This window comes from Cannabis sativa, chromosome 9, assembly GCF_029168945.1.
Source record: "Cannabis sativa cultivar Pink pepper isolate KNU-18-1 chromosome 9, ASM2916894v1, whole genome shotgun sequence".
NCBI classification, from domain to species: domain Eukaryota; kingdom Viridiplantae; phylum Streptophyta; class Magnoliopsida; order Rosales; family Cannabaceae; genus Cannabis; species Cannabis sativa.
In genome coordinates this window covers 41845590-41865528 of record NC_083609.1, presented here as the reverse complement: position 1 = coordinate 41865528, position 19939 = coordinate 41845590, and the positions used below count along the sequence as shown (strand labels likewise).

Below are 19939 nucleotides of genomic sequence, written 5' to 3'. Positions count from 1 at the left end.
TTAGAACCACTTGTAAATTTTCATAAAATTTTAAATAGTTTACAGTGCCGTAAATAAAATTCAAACAGTTGATTGCCACATCTATAAGAAAAAACAGTCGCTCGTGCAATAAAATATTTGAACCTTATTTTTAACATTGTAAACTATTTATAATTTTTTGAAAATTTACAAGTGGTCTATTGAAAAATCAAAAATATTTTTGGATGCCGAAATAAGGGGTCTACTGAGAGGGGTACACTAATTTTTATTAGATCAACTTATCTTTTTTTAAACTATCATGAAAATATTTTTATTTTAAAAGAAAAAAAAATCAACTAACTATTTGAAATAAAAATAAATTTACTAATTATTTTTTAATGAAAAAGGAAAAAGAAAAAAATTTAGGAAAACAAATTGACTAAAGTAAAAAAAAATTAAAGAAAAGAATAAGTATTAAAATATTATTAAAATTTAAAGAGATATGTAACCATATAGTAAAGTCCATATTCACTATCATACTCCTTACATTCTTCTCACCATTAGATCATTAATCAATGTCTAATAAAGTGTCCCTATCATAGAGACAAAAGAGGCATCTCTACTATAAGAGTATCCTATATATATATATCTTTATATATTAAAAGTGCCTATCTAACGGCATTTCTTGGTTTAACAGAATATACCTTAAAAATAAAAGAATATTCTGTTAAATTTAACGATGTTTATAGGTTTGATCTCCGTTAACAAATAAATCCAATAATAAAACCCAAAAAATTAAACAATCTTTTTTTAAAATTAAAAAAAATATCTTAACCACATATCTCTCTAACAAACCGTATATCCCAAATTTTAATATTTTTTTTCTTATTTTTTTTAAACAAAACATTCTTGTTGACGCTAAAGTTGTTATGACCATATCTTAATTAATTTAATTATTGGCAAAAACACATGGCATGGGATGCCCTTCATTATTTCTCAAATAATCAACCATTAATCCACTTGATCAATATCAATCACTATATCTATTTATTTTTTATTATAATATAAATTTAAATTCTCACAATAAATTAAATCACGTGTAGTGTTATAAATTAATAATGATAATAATATATTATCTATATCCTTTTCATTAAAATTTAAAAATAAACCTAATAAGTAAACTCAAAAATATCTATCTCTTCTTTACTATCGACTAAATCATAGCATACATAACTTATGGCTTATCAGACACTGTTTCACATCTCATTCCATTGGCAGTGAACAATTCTCCATTGAGTGTGGCAGTGAACAATTCACCATTGAATGTGTGTGATATATATCAGGTATATATCTCCTCTATTTATTAGAATTATATTTATTCAAATGTTTTGTTTATAATAGTATTATATATCCTCAATATATAACAAATAAAAGGAAATTAATGAATTATATTTGTCAATTAATTTGATAAGCAACTTTCAGGTAGAACTGAGCCAAAAGATTTTTTAATTACATTGGCACAAAAAGATTGAGCTAATTTGTTTCCAAAAGTTTGAATTATTACGACTAATCACCAACAATTTGAAATTAGAGGTATGTTCTATTTGAATTAATTTATTTATTCATTGGGCTTATATATTTGTGTATTTTTTTTTTTTGTGTATTTGTGTATTTATGCAATTTTTTTTTGATGAATTACTCTTTTTAAAAATAAATATGTTTATATAAATTTAATTTTAAACTCTATATAAAATAATACTTTTTTTTTCTAGAAACATAAAGCTACAAACTAATTTTATTAACAATCATCAATATAAATATTCAAGTATTTCAATAAATTCATAAACAAATAAATCAGAACAATTCAAAATCTCAAATCAAGAAAATTAAAAGTTTAGATTTATAATCTTTACAAATATGAAAAACTTAAAAAGATCTATCTACCATTGTTGTTGCCGTTGCTTAGTTACTGAATTCTTAAACAAAAACCACTAGAACTTATATAAAACTAATATTTACGTGGCTCGCCACGTAACTCTCATCTAGTATATATATATATATATAAATATAATTTTATTGTAATGCATTAGTTTCTTAAATACCTTTAAAAGTAACACAGATGTTGCTAAAAAAAGTAATGTAAAATTTTTCTTAATAACAAAACAACATAAAATGATATTTTTTTAATGACAAAAAATATATGCTTCCCACATATTAAAATAATCGTGTTAAAAAATAAGTCGCGATGGTATATTTTTTGAGCCAAAATAATTAGCGGTGTAATTAGAATTATTTTTTGAAAAATCTAAAGAGAAATTAATATTTGTTTTTCTTTTAAAAAAGAAATTAAAAAAGAAAGAAAGAAAGAAGAAGCCACTTCATTTTTAGTTTAGAAGAAGACAACTCAAAACATAAAAATGAAAAAACGTGTACTTATATTGAATACACCTGCAAGAGTAATTGTCTTAAAATAATAGAAGTGCACTTGTATTGAATACACTGTATTATATTTTTATATGGAACGTTAGTTTTTGCTCATTATTTGTGTAAAGTTATTATTGTAAATGATTTTCCAATTATGTATATTAATGTAAAGACCCCTATTTTAATAGCAAAAAGAATTTGGCCCATTGTTCTAATGAAAAGACTAGGCCCAGCGAGCCTATAGGGTTTTGTATTTTTCAATCTCTTTTTTGTTCCTTTGTAGCGGTAGGTAATGGCCTTTCAATACTCAGGCTCCTCCAAGTTCCTCCTCTTTGTTAACGGTAAAATTGCTCAATCAAAGCAGCACATTGGGCTTGTTTGGCATAACTTATACTTTTACTTTTAGACACTAGAAGAAGAGAAGTAAAAGTTTAAGCTTTTCATTTAGTGTTTGGATTTCAATTTCAAAAGAACTTCTTTTCTATTTGAAGAGCTTTTATAAGTGTTTGGTAGTAGAATATAAAAGCTCTTACAAATAATATATTTATATATATCAAATTTAATAATAATAATAATAATAATAATATAATTTCTTTTACTTGTTTTTTAAAAAATAATCTTAAAAAATAAAATAAAAATATATAAACAAAACCGATCTTTAATTTATTACATAATTATCATTTAAAACAATTATTACATAATTTCAAAAATAACACTAATACTCATGTTTATCTCAGCATGAGTTCCGCTGCAATTTTATCACGGACAACTCCCATTTCACTCTCATCTCTTGCTAAGTTGATATTTTGTACATCATCGTCTACAAAATCATTATTTGCTTCATCATAAGACGGAAAGTCCATCTCATTAATAGTCTCCCTCCTAAAAAAATTATGTAAAGCCATTGAAGCAGTAACGATAGCTACTTGTTTATCATATCCATAACTTGGCATTCGATGCAAAATTTGCCAACGTGCTTTCCATACACCAAAACAACGCTCAATAACACTACGTAATGATGAATGAGCATGGTTAAATACTTCTTTATAGCCACTAGGTTGACTACCTTGTTGAAATTGAGGAAGATGATATCTTTGCCCTTTATATGGAGCTAAATAACCTTTCATATTTGGATACCCTGCATCAACTAAATAATACTTACCTGCAATAAAATAAAATAAAAAATTATTAAATTAAGTTTCAGATCATATTCACATAATTGATAGTGATTACAACATACCATTGGGTGGTTTAGGAAAATTTAGATTTGTATTTCTTAATGCTTCAAGAAATATACGAGTATCATGTGCTCTTCCTTCCCATCCTGCCCACACAAATGTGAACAACATATCAAATCCACATACAGCCATAATATTTTGCGTAGGACAACCCTTTCTTCCAATGTATGGAATTTGTTTATCTACGGGAAGTGAAACTCGAACATGTGTTCCATCTATAGCTCCAATACAATCCTATTATAACAATTTCAAAAAAAATAATAAATTTAAAGATTCATAGGTAGTAACATATATATATAAATAAATTGTGTATTCATATTACCTTAAAGTAGGGCCAATATCTTGAATTATTTCGTATATAATACGAGACTTCGTCAAAATTTTCAGGTGGTTTGATTTCATCCAAAGCAAGCATACTCATTTTTTCCAATACATTTGTAAATTGTCTACTAACAGTTTCACCTGAATGTTGAAAATGCTCTTGAATCATTCTATTACCTGCTCCATGTCCTAAAATCATCATAAACATATCAACCGACTCTTCTAGTCTCAACCCTTTACTGGACTTTAACCCATAACTTCTCAATCTATCACATAGTTTACAAAAAATATGTTTTTCCATTCGAAACATCTCATGACAACGTCGATCATTTCCATTAAGTATTTCCATCATAAATTTCCAACCAGTGTGAGGTGAATTTCTACATGGCTCCTTAACCAAAAAGTTATTATGGTAATATACTGATGTTCTTGTAACGATAATGACTAGCTCATCAATTTCCATTTCTTCAGTTATAGCTTGTTGTATACATTCTTCATTTATCTCCTCTGTATCTGAATCACTATCCATTCTGCTATAGAATAAATATGTAAATATATAATTCAAATATTTTTGAAATAAAACAAATAATATTATTCAAGAAATCAAATAAACCAAGTTGTTTAAGAAATAAAATAAAATGAACTAAACAAACCGCAATATTCAAACAAGTAAAAAGAAATAACATCTAATTTAGAAGTTCAAATCCTGTTCTTTCAGCCATTCAATTTGATATTTAGGCTCCTTCAAAGCAACAAAAATTTCCCTATTTGCTTTCTTCATGAATAAATTAGTACCAACTTTGAATAGAGGGCTCATTGGTTCACAACCTGGAAGTGTAGCTAATTTATCCATCACTTCTTGAACACTACATCCAGGAGGATCGGTACGTATGTATGAGCTCCTATTTTTTATTGCCTCACAAATTTCATCAAGTTGTTTGGACAACTTTGCTGTTGTAGAATTATTTCTTTTTCCCTTCTTAAATTGCTTCTTATTTGGGTCAAGTAAATTCTTCTCTTTTCTTATTTGTTGACACACTCTCTCATGGTCACTTTCCTCTGAATTCTCATCGATCTCTATATCATTATGATCCTCTGTGTATAAAGGAGGAAGTGAACCAGAAGTTGGTGCCCAAGCTCTAGCCCCTGTAGCGGTAACATCTCTAAACAACTCATCCAGCTTGAAAGAATGTTCTAAACCTCTCACTCGAAATTTAGCAGCATCAGGATACTTCTGTTGATTGATTTATTAATCAGAAAACAAAATAATATGTTTGTTATATATATATAAAAAAAATTATAATTATAAGAGGTATGTATAAAAACTTACTTGTAACTTTTCCTCCCACCATTCATTAGGAGCATCAACTGTTTGCCTTTGCATGTCCCAACCAAGTCCAGTCTCTCCTCTAAGTAATGAATCCCACAACTGCCACTCCTTTTTAACATTATCCCAATGATTTTTCATTTGTTTTCGATCATAATTTCTACCCGTCTTTAAATTAAATTTTTCAATAAAAATTTTCCAACCTAATTTGCTTAAATGTGATCCATTTCTATTGCCAGCTCTCACTTGTTCTACAGCTAAATCAATCCATTTCTCATGTGTTGTTGAATCCCAAACTGCTTTTGATTTTCCTTGTGTTACCTCAGTTTCCATTCTATTTAAAATAATATGAGAAGTATAAACAAACACACAAAATAATACTATATATTATTCTATTCAAAATGGCAGCAATGACACAATAATGATTATTAATGATCAATCATTTAGAAGAAAAAAAATTTACAATACAATGAATGTAAAATATTAAACAAACAGGGTAACAATTTAAAAAAAAAATGTAAATATAAAATACCTCAATAATAGAGAGATTTTCATCATCATTGTTGAATAACATGTATATAAAATTTTTATCTCAATCACATTATTTTATGTACATAGCTCAATCAAATTTTATGTATAATTATCATTATGAAAGAAATGTAAGAAATTTTATCATTATGAAAGAAATATTTGAGAATTGGATTCTATGTATATAAGCTTGTTAAATTATAGTGTATATGTATTAATTTGATTACATAGTTAATTAATATAAAAAATGTATTTTATTATCTTTATTTTTTAATTTTTTTTTTAAATTAACGTTTATAATGTTGGATTTGCAAGAGAGTGTTGGTTTGTTACATTAATTAACAAACCATGAGATTATATTGTTTTTGTTTAAAAAAAAAAAAAAATCTAACGTAACAAGAAAGAAAAAAAGAATAAAAAAAATTAAAAAATCAATTATTTTCTTACTCACTCTTTAGAAAATTTTCCAAAAAATATCTTCTTTTTTTTTTGAAAAAAAAAAAATCTAATAATTAATAAAAAATATAAAAAAAAATAACTATTAAAGAAAAGAAAAAAAAATTGATCGTTTGTTGTAATCAAGGCTAAAAGAATTTTTTGTTTTTTATTATGAATATAAACAAGTTGTAAAAAGCATATATAATTTTCTGCATATATAATTTTTAGGGTAATTTTTTGTATATTTACAACTTTAAAATTTTCTGCATATATAATTTTCTTGGGATAATTTTCTACATATATAATACTTGCAACATTCTGTTTGCCAATTAAAAAGTAAGGGAAAGAATGATAGATGGAATTGGAATGCATTAACTCTTATTTTTGTTTTTTTTTTAAAAAAAAAAACAGACTCAATATCATTCACGCATCATTCAGAATGCAGAAAAAAAATGTCAAATTGCAAAAAGTAAATTAATATATTCATGTCATATGTCTAATCGATTAACGAGAATAGAAAAATGAAAGAATACTTACCTTTAATTGTGTTGACAAAGCAATAACTCTATTTTTTTCTTTCTTCAATAAAAATGGCTGCTGTGATTTTTTTGACTGAAGACTATTAGGTTTTCCTTATGAGAAGAATATGCAATAATTTGCCGTAATATAACAATCAAGGTGATTTAATTATTTTTTTTAGAAAAAAAAGGGTAAATTAGGTATTATAAAAGATTCATTAAACTAAAAAAAATAGCTTCCCGTGTTTTTTTTAAAAGTCCTTCCTAAAAACGCTGGTGAGTCATTGCTTCTCTAAAAAGCTCTTTTAAATCAAAAAAGCTCTTCTCATATTTTATCCAAACATATTTAAAAGTAGCTTTGAGACTTCAAAAGCTCTTCTAAAGCCATGCCAAACATGCCCATTAAAGTCATAAAAAACTCATTGAAGAGGCAGACCAACAGATTAAGAAATCAAAAACTCATTACCGTTTGGTTTCTCATTTATGATGGATTTTATTGAGCCGTTTCGGTTCGACACATCGGTGTCATTTGGAATTCTCTGATCAGCTTCATCTTCTAGTCACGGAAACATCCATCTGGTGGGTTTCGATGCCATATTCTCCATCTCTCCACGCGCTCTCCAAATACCAGATGAATATCCATTTTACTCATCCTTTCATTTGCATAAACGGATTTGCAATTCATTGATTTAGAGCTTCGTGACCTCCATTGACGACTAGATACATTTCTCTAATGGAACGTCGGAGTTCGAAGCACGAAGTGTGGAATATACTGTACGCCTTTATTTTGCGATTGTTAGAGCCTTTGTTGCAATTTTTGTGGTCGCTTCTTTGTGGCTGCGAGAACAACGACGAGTTGTTCCCCAATCCCGACCTTCTTCTTTATGCCATATTTTCGATTGTGCGATCATGACGCTGAAATCATAATCGTCATCTTCGTGAATGGTTTTATATATGCTCTGTTTAGAATAGCCTTTCTGCCATTGGTTGTAGTCGAGCTTGTAGTCATGTTGATTGCTGATAGTTCGAAGTTATGAGCCTTATTGTCACTATTCTTCTTTTGCAGGAGTTGACGCGATATCTTCCGAACTGATTTGCAATCATTGTTTTGGACTTGAGCGGTCCCGAGATCTGAGCGACCTCAAGATCAGGGCGGTTCCAAAATCTGAGAAAGCAGTTAGAGTCATTCCTTCCTCATTAAATATAATATATGTTTTTCATCTTTTCTTCTCTGATCAGCTGGATTTTTTCTAAGTTGGGAACTGTTGAGATTGCTTGCTGATGTGAATTTTGTGTTTCTCTGAACAGTGCCTTGATAAACTAGAAAGATGATTTGTATTGATTTTAGCTGATATCTAAGTGCTGGGGCTGATTTCTTGACTTTTGATTTCTATGCTAGGGGCTCGTCATGCCATGATTCTCCTCCAAAATCATAGAATATTATACAACACGTTCCCACAGATGGCGCCAAATGTTGTTGAAGGAATTTTACAACACCAAAAATAGATTGTAATAATAATAGTAAATATATAATAAGTGCGAGTACTCGACCCATAATGACGACGAGTATTCAAATTAGGAACACAAATACTTAGTACAGTAGAACCTCTATCCAAGAATACATTTGGGACTAAGTAAATTATATTCTAATTGAGAGGTTATAACTAAATAGAGTTACACTAGAAAAAAAAAATTAAAAAACCAAAAAATATCAACGTAACAATAATAACAATAAATAATCATTAATACTATATCATAATAGATATATTTTAGAGTAAATATAATATTCATACATGTATTATAATTTAAAATAAAATTATTAATTTTACATAAATAAATTTACAAAATACATGTATATATTTTATTAAGATGTAATTATTCTTATATAGAGGTATACTTTGGTAATACGGGACTTAAAAAATGTATAACTAATTACAATTTAGAGGTTATTCTTATATATAACTGGCCCAAATTGGGACTTGATTTTTTTATAACAAATTAGAGGTTATTCTTGAATAGAGTATTCTTAAATAGAGGTTCTACTGTAATAGACTGGAAAAATAATAAACACAAGAGGAATATAGTGGTTCAGTCAGATCTCGATCTGCTTAGTCCACTGTTGCAAGGATTCTGTCTCTTCTATTTCACGGTGAATCACTCCTTTATATACAAAGCAAGTGTCCTATCATTTACACAAGAATTGCATTCATTATCAATCCGTTTATACATTGATTTACAATAATTAAGCTAAAAAACGTAAACATAATAAATGAAGAACAGTTTCCAGTTTAATTCACTAAATACAGCAACGTATGCGACTTCTTTAGTGCAAGTTGGCTGTTCATATTCTTGCATAAGCTCGCAGGCTTGAGATGCCTTCGAGACTAGTTGAGTCTAGGATGCCTGCGTCCTTGTGAAGTCATTTTTATGGACATCATATAACGAGGTGATAGAACCGAGACATGCGAATCTATATCGGTTTATCGAGGTTGTTGGGTCATCGGGACCAGCTCGCAACATAGAGAATCAATCTATATGTTTTTGTAGGAGGATCGTGGGAATACTTGCATATATCTTGATTTATACGGGCTAAGGTCGTTCCTTGGTCCTACATACCACGAATCATACGAATGCGATTAGTCATTGTCATATTCGCATCATCTCGCTGAGTCTGGTTCAGGCGAGGTTCATACTCGAGGAGTCTCTCATTGACATCTCAGCTTTCCTCGGAGAAATTGAGTACACGTGTCCTTTAAATAGGAGTCCGGTCTCGAGTTTCTAGGTGAGAAAAATCTCACTATAACAGAAAGGATACAAGGGTTAGAGATCTGAGTGGGAGGAGTCATTTAATTCTGCTGCAACCACTGTAAGGTTTCTCATACCTTTTATGTGTTTATTTTCATTGTATTGGAAATCCATATTAGGATGTTTAAAAACATACTTGTTAGTAAATCTAGATCCTGGTAAAATATATTCCAACAACAAAATCCTACTTCCATCCGCCCAAATCACTCGGCCTAACATGCAACAAAAGCGAAGAACACACTCAACCAAAGTCTCCTCGAGAGGAATACGCTTAAATTCTTCCTCTGAAGGGTAAGCTCAAGGGTGAACCCGGAGATAAGAAACACATTCGGCAAAAATTTCTTGAAAAATTGAAAAGACACGCCTGAATCCCTTCTTACACATCTCTGTGAAGATTTTATCCCTAAAAGTTGCATATAAGGCTAAAATGAAAAGCTCGCAAAGGTCGATGTAAGGAAGAGGCCTCCAGATAATGCTCCCGAGACTTGACCTTGTAAAAAGACCAAAACTAAAATAGGATAGTGGAAGTCCCTGTTTCGCGGAGAAAGGCTACCTCCTGGCCGGCCCCAAATAGATAACCTTCCAGGAACTATGTCTGCATTGAAGCCATTTGAGCAGCAAAGGAAACAAACCGTGCAGAAACTAACTCTTTCAACTCAACCAAATCAGAAGAAATCTTCTGTTGGGAAGTATGCAGCAAATAAATCTTCATCTCCAAACTATCAAAATTTTTAGAAAAACCATCAAGCTTGACAGAATTGTCACTCTCAACCACAGAAGGTTGTTCCGGAACAGGAATACTCTCGTAAGAATTGTAATCAGTGTCAAACTTGAAACTGCTCAATTTCAAAGCTTTGAACTCAACAGCAGTGGGTTTCATATTTAATAGTTGCAGCTAAGAAAAAAGCAAGAAAAGGAAAAATGTACATGAGGACATAAAAAACAACAAACAAATATACCTTGTCTTTGGAGACATAAAAAATAGTAGTCTTCAAAATTTTGAAAGTCGGCTGGCTGGTACAAGGCCACTGAATAATCCTTGGAATATGAGAATTTTTCTTTTGGCAATACTTACCTTTCATGTACTTACAACACTCATAAAACCAAACTTGAAATACATGAGGACAACCAATCAAAGTGTAAAAAACACTCAGCCTCTTTCCTAAACTCTTCGTCTTTCTAACACTTTCAACCCAACTGTCAAGCTTACCCTTCAACGACAAAATAGTCAATTCAAAAGAACTCCGTCCCCAAATAAATTCATCATACCTCCCACTGTCTACAACATCTAAAATGGACCTATGAATATTTTTATGCTTAGTACCACTAAGTAAAAACCATTCTACAAAATAAAGAACTGCCAACTTAACAGCATCCTCATCAGAATTACCCCACCTCTTTGTGGTAAAACATTCCCCAACAAATTCTTTAGTAAAGTAGGCCAATATTTCAAACAGAGACTATTAACGTCTTGCTTAAAATCCAACCCACTACAATCACCTTCACAATCTAAACTAGTTATCAACGCAAACTCCTCAATGCTAAACCTAATTCTAACACCACGAATCATAACCCACAATTCAGCATCATTAGGTTGCTGAACCACCCGCAACAACAACCCATAAAAAACTTGCAGTTGAACTTTGAACTCAAGAAGCTTAATGAAATGCCCAAAACAAGTTTTTGAAAACATTTCAAGCTGGTTAGGTGAAAGGCAAGTCTTAATATTATCAATAACCTGGTATGAAGTAGTGGAGACGGCTTTCGCAAGAAACAAATTCTTCTGGTCATATATGTAATCCCATTCCTGCAGCAGTTCCAACAAACAACATGAGGAAAACAACAAAAGACTAAAAAACTAAAATACAAAATACAAAACAAGAAACAAAAACAGAAATGTACTATAAAAAAAACAGAAAAAAAAGACACCTTAGGAGGATTTTTTTAGGTATGTCAAAGTCTTCAAACTTCTTTGAGCTCTTAGGATGGACCTGAAAGTGGGGATAACAATAGAAATCATAAGCAACAAATTTGAACAACTAAAATACATAATTTGCAAGCAACAAGTAAAAGACAAACAAAAATTAAGCAACCAGAAAAAAAAACCAAAAAACAATATTTAAAAAACAACTCCAATATGGTCAGCCTAAAAGATGAGCAACTTGGAATACTGTTGCGGGTGCTGAATACTGTCATAGCAGCGACAATGTACTCAATTTGGAAGAATAAAAACAGCTGTGTTTTTTATCTTTGTTGTGCCGCTCCTAGAAGAGTTAGTTTAGATGTTCGTAAAACTGTTCAGTTGAGGTTATTGGGTAAGGGTCCGTTTGAGGATTGTATGAAGAATATGTATTTTTTAAATGTAATTAAAAGTTGGTAGTTTGGGTGGCTGCTGCCTTTTTTCTGGTTCGGCAGCTGCTGGTTTTTTGTTTGGCTTTTTGCCTTTGTTTGTATTGCTAGTCTTTTTGAATAAAGTTTCCCCTTTTTCAAAAAAAAAAAAAAGATGAGCAACTTCCAAGCAACATATTAACAACACTATGCAGAAAATGAAATTACAATAGTAATTGTCAACCGTGAAATTAAATTAAGCAACATGAAAACAACTGAAAACAAACATTTAAATAACTGTTGAGAACAAGGCAATAAAACACTAAAAAACTAACAATGCTACAAACTGTTTAATAGCATAAACAAAACCAAAAAACAACTGAAAAACAACACAAAAACAACATCAACAAAAATACATAAAAGAAATACACAAAAAATGAGACAAAACATAAAACAGTCATTATAAACAGGTAAAACAAAAACAAAAAGAAAACAAAGGGCGATTAAAAATTTTAAACTTAAGAAAATGAAAAAATTCAAGGTAAACATACCTTGGATTTAACTTTAGGCTTCACTTCCAAATTAGGGACTTCATCCTCAAAATCAGAATCGGTGATAACCTAAAACAACAAGGGGGAAAAATTTAAAACACAAAACATCATACAAAAAACACAGCAACAAGAAAAAAAAAAACTAAAAAAAAATTGAAAAACAACATAACCCAACTTACATCCTTGGCAGATTTCGAAGATTTTGTTCTCTTTGCCTTACGAGACTCAATCTTATCTGGAATAGGCCTTTTTTAGAACCAGATGGCTCTACAACATCACCCATTCCCTTCTTCGCAATGCGCTTCAAACCCATTTTAGGATCAACTTTAGATGACTTCGAATGAGCTTTCTTAGTATTTTTTGAAATTTTCTTAGTTGGGGAAGGTGGCTTCGAACCCGACCTAGTGGTGGCCATTTATAGAAGAAGAGAAGAAAATGTGGGAGGAAAAACTAACAGAAGTTATGGAAGATAATGGATATAGTAACATAGATGGGAGGTTGAAAAATTGTGGGTTAGGGCTTCGGACGGAATGATCATGGGTTGTGGCAACAGAAAAACTAAGGAAAGAGTAACAGAAAATAAAAAAAAAATCAAAAAGAAATAAGAAAGGAGAAGTTATGGCAGTGGTGGCGTGTAAGAAAAGAGAAAACTCATGACATAAGCATGGATAGACATATTTGTAATGGGAAATTTGAAAAACTATCCTTAAAAATCTCAAAATTTATTTCCCTAAATCAATACCTATTAAAATTGTCCATATATGACTCCATTTGATTTTTCCCCATAATACCCTTCTCATTTAAAAAACAAATCCCAATCAAAAATAAAAAATTCTCTCTCTCTCTCCCTCTCGGTGACCACGCAACACCACGCCGCCCTACCACGCCCGACCACCGACGACCACCCACCACCACCGACAGCAGCCTCCGACCACGCACAACCCAGCCCAGCCCCCCTCTCTCCCAATCGGATCCAGCCCCCTCTCTCTTCCTCTCTTTCAAATTGAAAAAAAAAAAGAACCCAGGGGTCCGATGGTCGGACCATGGGTCCGATAGGGGTCCGAACCATCGGACCCATGGTCTGACCATCGGCCCAATCGGACCCAGCCACCATCCTTCTTCCTCTCTTTCAAATAAAAAAGAATCCAGGGGTCCGATGGTTCGGACCCATGGTCCGACCATCGGACCCCTGGGTTCTTTTTTTTCGGTTTGAAAGAGAGGAAGAGAGAGGGGGCTGGGCTGGGTTGTGCGTGGTCGGACGGTGGTCGGAGGCTGCTGTCGGTGGTGGTGGGTGGTCGTCGGTGGCCGGGCGTGGTAGGGCGGCGTGGTGTTGCGTGGTCACTAAGAGGGAGAGAGAATTTTTGATTTTTGATTTTGTTTTTCAAATGGGAGGGGTATTATGGGGAAAAATCAAATGGAGTCATATATGGGCAATTTTAATAGGTATAGATTTAGGGAAATAATTTTAGAGATTTTTATGGATAGTTTTTCAAATTTACCTTTGTAATTATGAAACTTTTGAAAATCTAAAATTGAAAAATAAAACTTTTATAAATGTTTAAATTTAAGTAACCGAACATTGACAAAAATGTAAAAAATTGGCAAAAAGTGGCACCAAGTGTAAAAATCCCAATTTTAGACGGCCACTTCGGCTGCGACTGCTCCTTCCACGGCTCCGGTTGTTCCTCCCGCGGATCCCGTTGCTCCGCTCACGACGGCTCCCGTCTCTTCCAGTCAACCGGCTCCGATCGCTCCTCCCTCGGCTCCTCCGACAACAGCTCCGACCGTTCATATTGGTGATCACTTTCTCTCACTAATAAACTCTGTGAGGAAGCTGTCTTTTATCTGTCCAACTACAATGGATCCTGAAGTGGCACTAGAACTTGTGAAACACGGTGCCACATTTTTTCTCCTCGATGTTCCTCAATACACCCTTGTTGGAATAGATACTCAGGTAAGATCATCACTTGATTGGCTGCTTAGAAAAGCCAAGGAAAATTAAGTACTTCATCGTTTTCAGTCAGCATTTCATTCGTCACTGTCTTGCAGGTGTTTACAGTTGGGCCTTCTTTTAAAGGGATAAAGATGATTCCTTCTGGTCCCCATTTCGTCTTTTATAGCTCATCAACCAGGTTGCTTATTTGTTCTTGCATGTATATACATTTAAATATCTTTACATATCTGTATAAGTCACTTAATTTAAATTATTTTATTTTATCATCACGAAGACTAGTCTTTTTCTTGAGAGACGCTCTTGGTCAGGGATTGATGATATTCATATGTTAAATTTCTTACCGAATACTCTTCTACGATTGATTTTTAGTATGTATGTTTAAAATTCTGAATACTGTGAAAATAGCTCGGTTGGGAATATTTATATGTTTTCATAATCATAGGGAAATTAAATTTGTTTATATTTTTTTTAATCACTGTTTGCAGAGATGGCAAGGAGTTCTCTCCAATTATTGGGTTTTTCAAATATGTTGATCCCTCGGAGGTTTTTCTTGTTACTTCTTTCAATGTTTACCTGCCACTGGGTTTCTTACTAACGTTTATGTATTAGTTGGTTCCTATAATTTGATGGTAAGATTACATTTGTTGTATTTGATCACTCCTACAGATAATTGTTCGAAAATGGGATCAACAAGAGGAAAGGCTGATAAAAGTATTAGAAGAAGAGGTTCTAAATTGTGTTCTTTTCCTTTTACTAATTTCTGTTATAGGTGCAGATATAACATGTTGGTATTAAAATTTACTTTAATGCCTTAAGATGGAGTCATGTTGGTTATTGGCAGCATCAAGGTGCTAGGATGGAGTCATGTTAGACGAGTCAAGTGTATTATATCACTGAAAATATGGGATGCAAAATCTAAACATAAATTTTATTCATCTTTGCTTGAATTATACAACTATGATCTGTATTACTAATATTTTTTCTATCCCTTTCTTGCCCCTTTCCTCCAATCAAGGAAGAGAGGTTTTGTGAAGCAGTTAGAAGATTGGAGTTTGATAGACACCTTGGTCCTTATAATTTAAGCCAGTATGCAACTTGGAAGAGTTTATCTAATTACATTACGAAGGACATCATAGAACGGATGGGTACTATCTAATAGCTATTTCAAGGGTTTTTTATTTATTGTTTTCTTGATATTATCATCATGTTCCTTCATTGTTGTTTCCATTTTTGCAAATTAATGAAACCTTTGATTCATTTTTTACTGGTCTGAATTCTGTTGTGTTTTAACTATTTCCTAGTTGAATTTTATTGTTTCATAGCATTTTCTGTCTGTTGTATTGCCTTTTTTGTTTTGGATATGATTTTGTCCTATGATGGACTATGAAAGATGCCTTGGGTTTTGAGACATTTATAAAGAAAGCTACCACACAGTGAATTGTATCTCATTTTGTTTGGTAATAATGTTTGTCTCTGACTAAGAAAACTAGAACGAATCACATAGTGTATTATGCTGGACACATGTGAAAGTCAATTGGTTTGTTTTACAGAACCTATTGGAGGAGAAATTACTGTTGCGAGTGAACCTGCAATGATGAAAAATACTCCTAAAACAACAGTGGAGAAAGCTCTAGATGAGCAACTGAAAGATAGCAAGTGCTCAATATCTGCTGAAAACTCTCAGCAGACAGGATGCTATTACACATCAATTCCTCGCATCATCAAACAAAAAGGAATTCAGGGGCAAGAACTTACGGCCTTGAATCTTGACAAAGTAAGTCTCATTCAAATTTTCTCAAATATTAGTGGGTTATTATTGGTTTTTCCTATCTAATTTCTCTATGTAGACCCATTTGTTAGAAAGCTTGCTGGTAAAAGAGTATGGAGGTTCTGAGGATTTGCTTCTTGGAGAACTGCAATTTGCATTCATTGCATTTGTGGTATGTGTAAAATCCTATGTTCATTTGTATACATGTAATATAAAGCCAGATTTTATGACATCTAAAGGATGCAGATGGGACAATCACTCGAAGCATTTCTACAGTGGAAGTCTATAGTCAGCCTTCTATTTGGATGCACTGAAGCTGTAAGGATTTGCTTTTGCATATTCCCAACTAGTCTATAGCTTTATTTGGGAAAATCTACAATTTAAAATGGCATGAAACTAAAATGTACTTTCTAGTAACATGCCTTTGTGGGTACGAGCTGCACGTTTTGTTTTGTTTTAACTTTTAGGTTGTCGCTTTTTTTTCTTCCTATAGATTGCTTTTTTGATGAATTTTCTGTATTTTATATTGTTTGGGTAGATTTCTTCTAATCTTTAATCAAGAAAAAAATGTGGTTTGTTCTTGCATTGATCATTAGAAATGGAAGAAATAGATGGTTTCCTTACTGGTGAATTAGATTTGTTCCATCTTTGGGGCTGGTTATGTAAAGATATGTGCCAGTATTCCTGCGTTACTAATTACAAATATTTGGTATAAGAAAATCTGCAAAGAAGGAAAAGGGAAGTTTTCCTGTCACATTCTGGATAGGGTGGGGGTGGTATTATTAAAGTTTTCCTGTCATCTTATGTCATCAAGTTTTCTTTTGATGTTCAGCTTTGTCTTTCAAGGGTGTTTGTTTTTGAATATTTAGTTTATATTATTAGCTTTTTTTTTTCTTTCTTTTTCTCTTTTAAATGCAGCCTTTCCATACAAGGAGTCGGCTCTTTGTGAAGGTAAAGTTACAACCATTCCATTATTACTACTGTCTGTAATTTGATATATGTTTGTTAAACTAAATAACTTTGTGCCAATAGCCTATTGAGTGAAGATCTTCAATTTATGACTCTTTTGGTTAATGCATAAACATTATGTATTTTGCCTCACTTGTTGACTAAATCCAAAACAGTACTCCTGTTTAATAACTTTTCTATTCTTCCCTACCTTCTAATAGATATGGAACCACCTTTCATAAAAATATAATATGTTTTTCTCAAGCTTGCATGTGTTTTTTTTTTGTGATTCCCTTTGGGCGTTTGCTACCAGTTCAGGCTTTGTTAGAGGCATTGCAATCTGTAGATCTCAGTTTATGACTTTGGTTCTTACTATACCAATTGATCTGTACCAACAAGTTAGATTTCAATCTCTTTTGACAGGTGGCCCTTTCTCTTTTAAAAAATAAGATTTCAATCTTTTTTCTCTGGTATATTATTAGTATGTATATGTATATAAATTTACCTTCAACTTATTAGAGACCTGGCCCAAAGTTATAAACTGAACCACTTGACATTCCCATGGGGCACTTATTTGTCTGTAATTTGATAATGCATTTGTTGTTTATACTTGTCCTAGTAAATTGCTATCTATTGATACACCCGCATTGTTGTTTTTTATTAAAATGAATTTGAGAAGAGTATCTGTTGACAAGAGACGCTTGATGTTATCTTAACAGTTTATTAAGGTCATTTACTATCAACTGAAGTATGGACTTCAGAAAGACAATGCAGATTCAAGTGGTGCAGTTGTAGGGGCATCAGCTTTGATAGATGATTCGTGGTTTTCTGCTGATAGCTTCTTACACCACCTCTGCAAGGTATGCTTACAGACCTATTGTATCGAATCGATAACTTAATGTTTAATTTTTCCGGACATGCATTTCTGTGTATATTTGTACATATTACAATTATTTTGAAAAACATTATCCAAGGTTCTAACTCATCTTGTACTCATGAATTGAATTTTGTTCTCCCCACTTCTACTTCTCTTTTAACTCTTCGAATTTCAGGATTTCTTTTCTCTGATCCAAGAAGCATCCGTTGTTGATGGTGATCTCTTGTCATGGGTATGTGAAACTATTTCATGGCACATATTCCACGAGAATAGAGGGGAAACACTTTGGTTCCCTTGTGAGATAAACTTTTATAGCTAAAGCTTGTATATATTATTTACAAAGTTAGTATTTGATTTTTCATGATTATCATATGACAAACAAACTAGAGTGGATACTTGATCACTAGGTGTTAGGTCAACTTTTAACTGTCACTTGCTAGAAATTGTTTAATTGTGGTTTCATTAGTCGTGATATTTCATAATCTTTGCCTTTTATAATAATGTTGTTAGATCTGAATGCCATGTTTTCAATTTTCATAGACGAGGAGACTGAAGGAGCTACTCGAAAACAATCTCGGGTGGCAATTTCAGCAGAATAGTGCAGTTGACGGTATTTACTTTGAAGAAGATGACGAGGTCGGTATTTGTTTCTAAATTTGAGTTTAAACTCTCTCTCTATCTCTCTCTCTCTAACTATGTTTAAGCTTCTGCAGTTTGCTCCAGCGGTTGAAATATTGGATGACTAGCCTTCTTCTACTAAAGTTCAACAGCATTTTCTCTGTATGCGTGCAGTGTTATCTGTAAAGTAATGATACTCAAAATTTAGAGAGGAAAACTTATGCTAAAAGGTGTTAGTCAATAGATTATATTGTTTTGAAGAGTGGTAATTTGTATAACTTCTCTATATTATGTAGGAAATTATTTTACCAGGATCTTAGATTTACTCATAAGTATGTTTATTAACATCCTAAATAAGAACTTCCTAAAACGATAAATTAAACACATCTAAAGTTTAGGAAACCTTACATTGGGTGCAGCGGAATAATATGACTCCTTCCGTTCAGATATCTAGCCCTTGATTCCTTTCTGTAGCAGAGCATTATCAATATTTGAACCTGGATCTCTTTCTCTGAATCTTTGATGCTGAAACTCCTTTGCTGATGATCTTTCTTCACGATCTTCCTCACTATGATTGAGGTATCACTTGATGTGTGTGGGCACTACTCTAATCACTAAGGATTTCGAAATTCAAAGGAAGAAGAAAGAAGAAGTGGTAGCTAAAGATAGGAAGAGAGAAGGCTCAGTTTTTCTGATTCAGAAAGTGTCAGAAGAAAAGTCTAATTTTTCTGAAGCCTTCACTATCTATTTATAGCATTCCACTAGGGTTAGGTTTGAATTATATGGCATTAAAATAATGAAAAAATCAATTTAAAACACACACAATAGGTGGCCGGCCATGCCTTAGTGGATTGGGCCTTGGGTTTTGCAATTTTACAATTTTAACACCTTTTGTATCTGATTTTCTCAAAAATGCCAATTTCCTAATTCAACCATTTAAATGTCAATTCTAACTATTTAATAACTATAAATAATTATTAAATAATATTGTCATTTATCATATTTATTAATTGAACCATACAAAGTATCATAATTAACAAATATGCCCCTATTAAACTCTTTCTTTACAATTTCGCCCTTACTTAGTGAAAAATTCACAAATAGACATAGTCTAATTTGAGAATTATAATTGATTAATCAAAACCAATTACATGAGTCTTACAAGCAATATTATCTCAACTAGTGGGGGGACCATGGTCTATATAACCGAGCTTCCAATAAGTAGATCAAGAATTTAACACTAAAATTCACTAACTTATTAATTCTTCGTTGAATCCACGCATAGAACTTAGAATTGCACTCTCAGTATATAGAATGCTCTATATGTTCCACCATATA

At 32.0% G+C, this 19939-nt stretch overlaps 4 protein-coding genes across 6 annotated transcripts; 1 reads left to right on the top strand and 3 right to left on the bottom strand.

The window, feature by feature from the left end:
- Nucleotides 1-3001: 3001 nt before the first annotated feature.
- Nucleotides 3002-3706, bottom strand: LOC115723860 (uncharacterized). The gene has a single exon (XM_061103863.1). The coding sequence runs from the start codon at nucleotides 3507-3509 to the stop codon at nucleotides 3111-3113; it is 399 nt and encodes a 132-aa protein (XP_060959846.1). The 5' UTR covers nucleotides 3510-3706; the 3' UTR covers nucleotides 3002-3110.
- Nucleotides 3659-4470, bottom strand: LOC133029000 (uncharacterized). The gene is made up of 3 exons (XM_061104886.1): nucleotides 3943-4470; nucleotides 3807-3854; nucleotides 3659-3706 (listed from the first exon to the last, which is right to left on the bottom strand). Exons 1-3 carry the CDS (start codon nucleotides 4468-4470, stop codon nucleotides 3659-3661), a joined length of 624 nt encoding a protein of 207 aa, XP_060960869.1.
- Nucleotides 4471-4632: 162 nt separating this feature from the next.
- Nucleotides 4633-5871, bottom strand: LOC115723520 (L10-interacting MYB domain-containing protein-like). The gene is made up of 2 exons (XM_030653014.2): nucleotides 5272-5871; nucleotides 4633-5175 (listed from the first exon to the last, which is right to left on the bottom strand). Exons 1-2 carry the CDS (start codon nucleotides 5599-5601, stop codon nucleotides 4633-4635), a joined length of 873 nt encoding a protein of 290 aa, XP_030508874.2. The 5' UTR covers nucleotides 5602-5871.
- An 8136-nt stretch (nucleotides 5872-14007) lies between these two features.
- On the top strand, nucleotides 14008-18915 carry LOC115723048 (uncharacterized). Of its 3 annotated transcripts, XM_030652451.2 has the most exons (13): nucleotides 14008-14390; nucleotides 14486-14568; nucleotides 14876-14933; nucleotides 15057-15116; nucleotides 15406-15535; nucleotides 15941-16164; nucleotides 16238-16330; nucleotides 16405-16476; nucleotides 17077-17109; nucleotides 17826-17966; nucleotides 18159-18215; nucleotides 18524-18619; nucleotides 18697-18915. In XM_030652451.2, the coding sequence occupies exons 1-13, from the start codon at nucleotides 14295-14297 to the stop codon at nucleotides 18727-18729; spliced, it is 1176 nt and encodes a 391-aa protein (XP_030508311.2). In that variant the 5' UTR covers nucleotides 14008-14294; the 3' UTR covers nucleotides 18730-18915. The 3 variants fall into 3 exon arrangements, with proteins under 3 accessions (XP_030508311.2, XP_030508312.2, XP_060959845.1); XM_030652452.2 differs by lacking the exon at nucleotides 17077-17109 and having other exon boundaries at nucleotides 14009-14390; XM_061103862.1 differs by lacking the exons at nucleotides 14008-14390; nucleotides 14486-14568 and adding an exon at nucleotides 14639-14762.
- Nucleotides 18916-19939: the final 1024 nt, after the last annotated feature.